The sequence below is a fragment of the Xyrauchen texanus genome, chromosome 47, assembly GCF_025860055.1.
Source record: "Xyrauchen texanus isolate HMW12.3.18 chromosome 47, RBS_HiC_50CHRs, whole genome shotgun sequence".
Taxonomy (NCBI): Eukaryota; Metazoa; Chordata; class Actinopteri; order Cypriniformes; family Catostomidae; genus Xyrauchen; species Xyrauchen texanus.
The window spans coordinates 21,781,978-21,792,045 of NC_068322.1; the positions used below are offsets into that span (position 1 = coordinate 21,781,978).

Sequence of the window (10,068 nt, forward strand, 5' to 3'; positions counted from 1 at the left end):
GGCAGTGCCCCTAGCCAGTGCCCATGAGGACGCAACACTCCTGGTGGAGTGGGCTCGGACCCGCAAAGGGGGGGCACGGCCTGGGTGTGATAAGCCAGGGAAATGGCGTCGACAACCCAGTGGGCGAGTCTTCGGCAGTTCGTGATTGAGGAGGAGGTCTGATGCTGGCGTCCTCTGGATTCGTCTGAACCGGCCGGCCGGGGAACAGTCGTGGGGCTGAAGGCGGGGACACCGCGTCCATGGAGCCGGGACTGTTGAGGCCTAAAAGCAGAGTGCCGTGAGAACGGCATTTGCGGGCCATATGCCCCAGAGACAAAGGAAATAGCTCTTTTATTGAGAATTTGGGTACTGCAGGGGTCCTTGAGACAGGTGGCGTGCGCTTCCCGCGGTTTGCTCGACGCTGGGGCTGAGAGCTGGGCCCTGGTTGAGGCGGAGCAGGAGCTTGTCTTCTGGCCGCGGGAGGACGCCCTCGGCGAGCAGACGGGGCATGGGCCATGGCGGCAGGCTTGCGGCGAGGCATGATGTGAGAGATGGCCTCCGTCTGCTTCTTTACCGTGGAGAACTGCTGGACAAAGTCCTCGACGGTGTCGCCGAAGAGGCCGAACTGGGAGACAGGGGCGTTGAGGAAGCGAGTCTTGTCGGCTTCACGCATCTCGACCATGTTCAGCCACAGTTGACGTTCCTGGACCACTAGCGTGGCCATCGCCTGCCCGAGCGCTTGCACTGTGACCTTCGTCGCTCTCAGGGCGAGGTCGGTCGCTGAGCGCAGTTCCTGCAGCGTGTCGGGATCAGGGCCACCCCCGTGCATGTTGCGAAGTGCCTTGGCTTGGTGGACCTGCAGGAGAGCCATGGCATGCAGGGCGGAAGCGGCGCATCCGGTGGCGCTGTAGGCCTTCGCTGTCAGCGAGGAGGTTGCTCACAAGGTCCGGGAAGGGAGTACGGGGCGACCTCGCCAGGTGGTAGGGGTACCGGGGCATAGATGGATCGCAACCGGCCTATCCACCTGGGGAATCGCTGCGTACCCATGGCGCACTCCGCCGTCGAGGGTGGCGAGGGCGGACGAGCCTGTGGCGGTGTGACGAGTGGAGAGGGGTGCTCTCCACGAAGACGTCAGCTCGTCATGCACTTCCGGGAAAAACGGAACCGGGGGGGGGCGAGGCTGTGAGCGGCGCGCAGACCCCAGGAACCAGTCATCCAGCCGTGATGGCTGTGGGGAGGATGGAGGGTTCCAATCCAAGCCCACGCTGTTGGCTGCCCGGGAAAGCATGTCGGACATCTGTGCGTCAGCCTCAGCCTGGGCGTGCAAGCCCGAAGGCGGCAGCCCAGGGGAGTCCTCTGCATCAGATGCCGCGCCCTCCGATGTCGCGGCGAGCTCATCAGCTTCCATCGCAAGAGGGTCGGCTGACTGGCTGTGATGCGAGTCGCCGCCGCCTCGAGCACGGACGGGAATCAACGAGCGTGCTGGGGCGCGGGTGGTCCGAGGGGGCGTACCCGGCGGCCATCCCCAAATCGCCTCCATCGCCAGCCGCATCGTCCTCAATCCCGTGGGAAGAAGGAGCAATACGGGGGGCGGCTGGAGTGGTTTGCTCACGGTTGTAAGCAAGCCGCGACCGCAACGTTGTCATGGTCATGTTCTCGCAGTGAGAACATGAACCATCCACAAACGCAGCCTCGGTGTGATCGCTACCCAGACACACGAGACAGCGCCTGTGGCCGTCGGAAGCGGAGAGCACTCTACCGCATCCAGAAACAACACAGGGGCGGAAGGGCATCTTTATAAAGATGCGTCCTTAAAAGGACGTTCAACGCCGCTGTGTTTTGCTCTTTTAGAGGAAATTACTCTTTTAAATAAAATCACTCTTTTAGGGAAAAAACTTGTGAGAGTTTTTAAATCTGCACTGTCGATGCGCCCAGGGGCAGGAATGCACAGCCGTGCAAACAGGAGAAAGCCGCTGTTGTGCGCCATGGAATCCAACAGTTATGCAGCAGAGGGATGACAGGAACTCGGTGTGTAGTATGCAGCAATTGCAGACACGACCATCGGCTCCGAAGAAATTTTTGAATGAACTCACGTATTTGCGCCGCTTAAATACCCGTATGTCCGGGGGCGGGACATGCAAATACTGGTTGCCAACTCTCATTGGCCTTTTTTCATAGTTCAGAGGTGAATATCGGCACTCAAGAGAGACCCCTAGTGTCGCTTCTCTGACACAACGTGGAGAGAGTGAAAGAAGGGGAACTAAAAACTCCAGGGGTTTAACCCATATCTCCAGATGCAATATAATAGGTATTAATATTTATGTCATTTTTGTCAGAAGTGACAAACGCAGAAGCTCAGAGGATAGAGGAAGCCAGTGAACGCGCGGACTGCCGTGACCGGAAGCCAGTGATTATAGTTTATAAAGTTATAAATATGGATATTTTTCTTACAAAAATGCATCGCTTCGCTGGATTATGGATGGAATACTTTTTTTATGGATGGATGTGCTTTTTTGGGCTTCAAAATCTAAGGTACCATTCACTCCCATTATGAAGCTTGGAAGAACCTGGATATTTTTTAATAGAACTCTGATTGTGTTCTGAAGTCATATACACCTAGGATGGCTTGAGGGTTTTAACCCATTTTTGGGTGAACTAACCCTTTAAATTAGCATAGTTGTAATAATGTCATCATTTGAATTTTTATAGTATAAATTAAAGGTCTGGGTATGGGACAAGGCTAAAACAGACAAATCTGTACATTTTAAAAGTATCAAAAATAAATGGTGAAGGCTTGTTATAATATGGCCTTCATATAGCATAAAGAAAAAGGACATTGAGTTGTAGAAACTCTCACTTGTGTTATGAATTGCACATTTTGGAGTGCAATGATGAGTAAAAATTGAGCTTGCACACTTGCAATGTTTTGGGCCTACATCTATAAAGGACTAATACTGCACACATTTAAATTGGCTGGCATTGTCTTGTACACCATTTATCAAATCCATAATGTTGGCTTGCTATTTCCTCAGATTTATTTAGTTTTTTTGAAAATGTCAAAAAAGTAATTACAGCGAGGGGAAGTGTGATCCGTGTACAAGAGTGTTGCTTGACATTGTGATGCAATTTTACTGACAAAGCTTTTCTGTTGCACCTAATAATAAACATCTTCAAACAACTGTTTCCATTCTCTCTCTAACTCTCTCTCTTTCTCTTTTTAATAGGAGTCAGTGTATCAGTGAAGACCTCAACTCATTGTACAGGTATGACTGGACCCTCATGTCTTTTCAAACCTGTATGAATTGTTTTCTTCTGTGAAACACAAACATGGCAGAAAATGCCCTGACTCTCTTTTACAATCTCATGAATTTAGGAAACGGTACACCACTTGAGTCCCCTGACCATTATAAATGTAAGTGCCGTTTATAACATCATCTGTTTATTTCTTCTTTGTCTTGTATTTTATCTCTAATATTTCTTCACTTGGTGATCATCACTGTATCACCTTTAACTGATTCCTTTTCTTTCTTTCTTTTAATCAACATGTAGCAACAGTAGGTGGTGTTACAGGGATACTTCTCTTGTGTCTGGCAGCAGCAGGATTTCTTCTCTACTGGAGGTATGTTTTATGACATTTGTTGATGGCTTCAGATAGAGCATTTGTTTTTTATGGCATGAGCTATTTCATTGCAACGTCACTGAATAAAAATTACAATAGTAATAATTTTCTTACTCAGTGTATTGTCTTGTTTTCCATTAAAAATATTGAAACATCAACATGATAGAAAGTTTTTTTTTTTTTTTGGAGAAATTGATCAAACATTAATGAGGTTTGTGCTGAAAACAAGAAAAAAAATCTATTTTTCTTTCTGTAGATTAAGAAAAATAAATTTTCCTCTTCAGCTCTGCGGTATGTTTTGGTGGCCGCCTGACATTTTTCACCCAAATTTCACCCAAAAGCACACTTAACACACACACATACAGTACACACATACAGTACAGTGGGCTAATTGTCTAATTTTACAGAGCTGTAATGTAGCTGAGCACTCACCATGTGAAAAAATGGACTTGATGGAAGGATATAATACTGTGAAATAGTAATTAAATAGTGGAGGATACATAAAAATTATAGAACTTTTATAGCACACACATAGAACTGATAAATACCTTGGGTGAGGTGATCAGGGCATGGGAGCTGAACACGCAGCAGCTCAGATCACACATCGCAGGGAAAGCATACACTTCATAACACACATCATGTGATTAAGCAGGGGTCGGCAAACTACGTAATCACTGGCACGCCAGCAACGGCGAGCGAGGAGTAGACTATTTTATTTAGATGAAATTCTGCACCTGCATTCCAATCTATTCCAATCAATCATCTTGATATAATCCTTCCTCATGATCACACAGCATGTTTTCATGAGCTGAATGGGAGTTTAAACAAAAAGATCAAATGTGACAAGACTGCAGGATACCCAACAGACTCGTGCAGCGCATGCAAGCCATTCGTGCATCAAGGGCAGGTAGCACTTCGAATAAACGCGCCCGCTTTGCTTCAGTCAGGCTGCGCGGATGACAGCCTACATTCTGTGTTTCATTTGTTTCTTTTTGCTTTCAGAACACCCTCCTAAAACCAATCACACTCAAAATTACATTCAAAGAGTAAAAGAGAAAACATACAAATCTGAGTCTAGTCAAAATATAAATTTTGGAGGTGCGATTCACTGAAATCGGCTTGTGATGCGCCAATGGCTTGCATGTGCAGCGCGATTCTCATGACACTTTAATAGTGTTTAGTCTCCCATTAAAGAGCAACATGCAGGTTGAATTTATAACTGAATTAATACTTTATATTGTCTGCAGAGGTCTTTTAAAAACACATATGTAGAAATTACTAATGAAATCTCATTTGATGTAGAGATTTTGATGAAAATGTGCTAGGCCCTGGAATACGCCTTTCCCGCTATAGCAACGCGTCATATGACGTAGGGCGAGGCAAACAAAAGAGCTCGCGGTCAGCTCTCTATTGTTGGGTGTTGATGTAGTTAGAGCAGTAGTGAGAGAAAGAAAGTTTTAGATCGAGTTTTAGAGAAGGCATAATGGTAAATTATTGTGTTTGTGCTGGTTGCACGAATTCCAGCCTGTCAGGACATCGTGTACATCATTTTCCTTCTAGGAAAAACGAGGCTTTTCGGTCTTGGGTGCGTTTTGTGCAGGTGAAGAGAGCAGACTTCACTGCCGCGTCTGTTACCACACACTCGGTCGTTTGTGGCGCACATTTCACTCCGGAGAATTATCGACCTGGAGATTTGTTGGAGTCTCGGATGGGATTTCGGAGTAAGGACCACGTGAGGCTGATTACTGATGCTGTTTCCTCGGTGCACTTGATGGAATCAAGTCCACCGTCAAAGTTTACACTGGATTTTGGTGCGGGCTGGACTCTAGGACCAAGTGCTAACGTTAGCAGACATTCTGTGCAACGAAAAGAGGACTTAGCAGAGTAAGTCTTACTTTTAATTATTTTAACTCTTAATTTGTGTAATTTCGTAAAAATAATAGTATAATATTTTTATATAATATATTTTTTATAATATTAAATATTTAATATTTATTTAGTATAATAATACAGAGAGAGGGAGAGAGACTGGGCTTTAGGACAGGTTGTCGTAACGTAATTGTCTGCCTTCTGAAATGAATTTAGTAGTTTGCACAATGCTATTGGCAGGAAGCTAGCCCAACTTTTCCGTTTCTCCCGCATTTCAATTCAAACTGTTCTCCCGCCGCCCTCCCGTCTGATTTTGTATCCCCATTGGCTAACGTTATACTCTTCAATAAATTGCAAAATCACACCGGAGAACTCGGTTTCTTCGTTCGCATCCATTGTAACCTGAGCTTGAACTTGACCAGACTCCCTCGCCCATCGTCACTTCCGGTTAGTGCTTTATAGACGCGGAAGTTATTTTATCACAATTTATCTCAAAATATCGTTAATGGCTAAATATATATTACTCCAGTTCAGAAAATCTAGTTGTTTTATCATCAACATACACTATGCTATATAGGGGTGTCCAACCTGCATGTTGCTCTTTAAGCTGATGAAAACACGCTGCGTGATCATGAGAAAGGATTAGGCTACATAAAGATGTAGATTGGAATGCAGGTGCGAAAAACGTCATATAAATAAACTCTCGCTGTTGATTGTGTGCTAGTGATTAAATGATTACAGTGACATAAAATAAGAAATATTTAAGAGTCCACACAATTTCGTGATCAGTCATCAAATAAGCAAATATTTGACATTAACTGTAAATCATTCTGTACACAAGGACAGGTTTTCTTTCATTAAAGCATTTAAGATGCTCTGTGAAAATTCACACGCAGGATCATAATTATGTCACATTCATCGGGTTTTGCACAAATTTTCACTCAAACAGTTTAATATCATTTGTAACGAAAGATAAACGATTCAATTCGAAAAATGCAAAATAGAAACATTTTCACAAGGGGAGCATAACACGGCAGCTCATTTCAGCTTATCGCGGCACATTCGGCCCAATTTCGCACCCAGCACTTCGGAAAAAGTCCCGGTTCTCCTGATGTCCAGTCCGCCCGTGTTACACACTCCTGGCCCTGCATTCAGAGAGTTTAAGGGGTTAATAAAGAATAAATCGATTTTTTTTCTTAACCCAATAGCAAATTGCTTGTTTTTTTTTCTTGTTTTTTCTTTCAAGCATAAATCGTGGGATTTCGTAAAAAACTTAACTAAAAAGTACTGTGTTTCTGTGGTGCTATATAAATTGCTATGTTTGTTTGCGCAGCCCATCCAGCCCAACACAACAACCCTGACTCAACCAATAGGCTAAGTTTTGGGCGGGACTATCTGTTAGTTTGATCAAAGTCAGATGAAGAGTGTACTCAGGAAAACAGTTTAAACACAATGTTTATTGTTTATTTTATGTTTTATTTTGCTTTGTGGGACAGAAAATACAGTTTCAGCTTGAATATTTTGAATCTTGTTTTAAGTATGTTGAGATCATTTAATTGGGAATCAAGACAAAAACACTGAGTAAGGTTTTTATTTTGCAGTGTTCTTAATTGTTTTCTCCCTCCAACCCACAGATTAAGACATCGAGAAACAAACTATAACGGGGTTCCACTAAACCAAATCAACCAGACTAACTGTACTTCCTACTTCCCTGTATCAGTCTCAGTCATTGAAGGCTGTCCAGCTGAAGAAAACATAGCCGATGCTGTTAACCTGTGACGTGCACAGAATGGGGGCAGCAGGGGCAAAAGCCCCTGTCCCTTTCGTTTACAAATCTAAGCCCATCAAAGCCCATTTGGTTGTCCAGAAAAAGGGGAGACATTTTAATAATTAAATTAAAATAGTTCAACCAAAATTTTAATCTCATCATAATCTCACAATATCAGTAATTCTATAGGAAAGACACGCAGGCTTGAGTGAAGTTTGAGATGCCATTTATTTGATAGATTTAAAATGGGAGCTGATGTCTCTCTCTTTGGCGTAAGCCCCGTCCAGCAGTCCGAGGGATTTGTACCCGGAATCGTCATGTCCTGCCGGAGATAGGAGGCAGGGGCGAGAAGCCTACCCCCCTGCTGGACAGGGCTCAACTGGTGGTGGTGGGGAGGTGGAGGTTGCAGTGTTAGCACACCGAAACAGCAATGTAATAGATTGTGAGCGGACTTATAAAGCATTGGCTTACATCCGATTGGCTAGGAGTTACCCAGCTAATGATGTGATGATGTACACCTGCTCGTCTTCCCGCTAGAACTACGCTCCACTTCCATTTATGTGTTATTATGAGATTTCTTTGTAAATAGTAGGCGTATTAACGAAAAATATGTGGAGGAGCCTTTAAGAGCACACAGATTAGGGGCAGATTCCAATCGCAAGTGATCCTCCCTATTCCCTTTAAGTGGGTACTCTCTGAAGGAAACATGGCATTACTGTATGAATGTGCCCGTCGCTAAAAGTCTTCTGGAAGGGCCCTCTGAGAAAAGATTCTTTTTCTCACTTATGTTTTGAACAAGCTTTCAAGTGGCACTCCCTCCTACAGGAGTGCCCTTCAAGGAAGCAGAAAATGCAGTTTTGAATTCTCCCCGGAACGTTGAAGAGCCATTACCTCAGATGAGTAACAGGTCAGATAAAAAGTCAACACGTTTATTGTGTTTTAAGTTCATCAAAACAATAATACTCAATTGCAACTGCATTTCTGACAATGCGAATTCATTATAATGGGATTATAAAGGGTCGCTTTGATTTCAGTGATAGACATTCAATTAGTCTTTTAAAGAATATTAACATAAACTGAAGGAGCTGTCTGGTTCAGCCAAAGCCAGATTGTTTTGATGAAACTAATAAGCCATTAGACTAATCACTTTCAGAAAAATACCATTACGCTGTCGCAGCTCCCTATACGCACATTACGCAGTGTATGTAGTGCACGAACTCCCTAGGAGGGCACCATCATATACCCTAGGGGGGGCACCAGAAACTCCACCGGCTGCCCTTCCTTGCATATTATATGCTATTCAAGGACCCTGTAGCAGTCGATCGCCTTGCGCTTGCACTTTCTGATCGAGCCTTTGCACCATGCACCACGTTACCAGGGTAATGAATTGATTGATCATGTTCCTATTTCATGATAATGTAATTTTACTTCAAGATAATTAAAGAATACAACGGTTTACTATGACATGTGTCAAAAACTTTGGGTTATCACAGACCATACAAATAAACAAGTGTAATGCCATGGTGCTTTTTGTGAGAAATATAACAGAATAGGCTAATATTTGAAATAAAGGAACAATTATGTACAGTGTATACAAGAAAACTGTTAAATACTCAAAAAGCATGAAATAAGTATTTATAGTTATTACTCATTAAAAAAAAAAAAAAAAAAAATGTTATCCTTCCAACCCGTCCCTCCTAAGGTCTGTGCACGTCACTGCTGCTAACAAATCCACAACAGACTCCGCCCGTGACACAAATAATACACATAAAGGCTCCACCCATGGGGCTGAGACATCTAACTCCGCCCACATCAAATCACCCCATAAAATAAACCTTAACTGCACTTCATCAATCAATGTACCTCATTTCATACCTTACTCTTTGAACATAAAATAAATACATTTTTTATATTGTTTTTAAATGCTTTTTATGTGTGTACTTATTTCCTTCCTGACATCTCATGTAGAAAGAATGTCACACGGGCTTGGATCATGTTGAATTCATTTAGATGAACTATTTCTTTAATGGTGTAATTCAAAGCCACTATTAGTACCAAAGAGAATTGTGATCTGTTTGAGTGGCCCAACTGGTCGGGAAAAAATAAGCATGGTTAAAATATAACATGTCTTTCTATGCCAAAGGTAATATTTCATAAGTAGCATTTTATACATGCACAGACAGACCAGGATTGTCATGATAACAGATCTGGATATCAGATCAGATTTGGAAACTCTGATATCTTCCGCATTACTATTTCAACCATATTTCAATGGCATTTTCACATGCTGTGATATACTTTTTTATTATCATTATTAGGTGGAAGTGTAAAAGTGTCTTAAGTAACAAGTAATGCCATACTAAAAGAAGCCAAACACCCTAAAAGAGGGGTGAAACAACACTAAAGAGAAGAGTGCCAACAGGAGGAATATGGCAAGCCATTTTAGCATTTCATTCCATGAAGAAAAACGAATGAGCCAACGAACAATGTCATTATGATTTTCTTCAAGAATATGTGAAGCAGAGCAAAACTGGAAAAAGGTAGGCCTATATTCACTGTAGAAACCACTACCTAGATAGAGTGTTTGTACACCGGGATGATCAAGCAGGTTGATAAATATGTAATGAACATTATTTATATTTTTTGCTAATGAACTTTTACGTGCTGCTTTCAACGTTTCAACCTACCGGTCAATTTTCGTTCCTACCCTCACCTATGGTCATGAAGGCTGTGTCATGTCCGAAAGAACTAGATCGCGAGTACACGTGGCTGAAATTGGTTTCCTCAGAAGGGTGGCGGGCTTCTCCCTTAGAGATAGGATAAGGAGCTCAGT

The 10,068-nt window shown here is 43.2% G+C and overlaps 1 protein-coding gene across 3 annotated transcripts in view; it reads left to right on the forward strand.

The window, feature by feature from the left end:
* il15ra (interleukin 15 receptor subunit alpha) overlaps positions 1–9,128 on the forward strand; it is a 29,700-nt gene extending 20,572 nt beyond the window's left edge. For all 3 annotated transcript variants that reach the window (XM_052120972.1, XM_052120973.1, XM_052120974.1), the window contains 4 exons: positions 3,204–3,242; positions 3,353–3,391; positions 3,529–3,598; positions 7,102–9,128. In XM_052120972.1, the coding sequence (XP_051976932.1) occupies positions 3,204–3,242; positions 3,353–3,391; positions 3,529–3,598; positions 7,102–7,246 (293 nt within the window). In that variant the 3' untranslated portion in view covers positions 7,247–9,128. The remainder of the gene's footprint in view (positions 1–3,203; positions 3,243–3,352; positions 3,392–3,528; positions 3,599–7,101) is intronic.
* Positions 9,129–10,068: the final 940 nt, after the last annotated feature.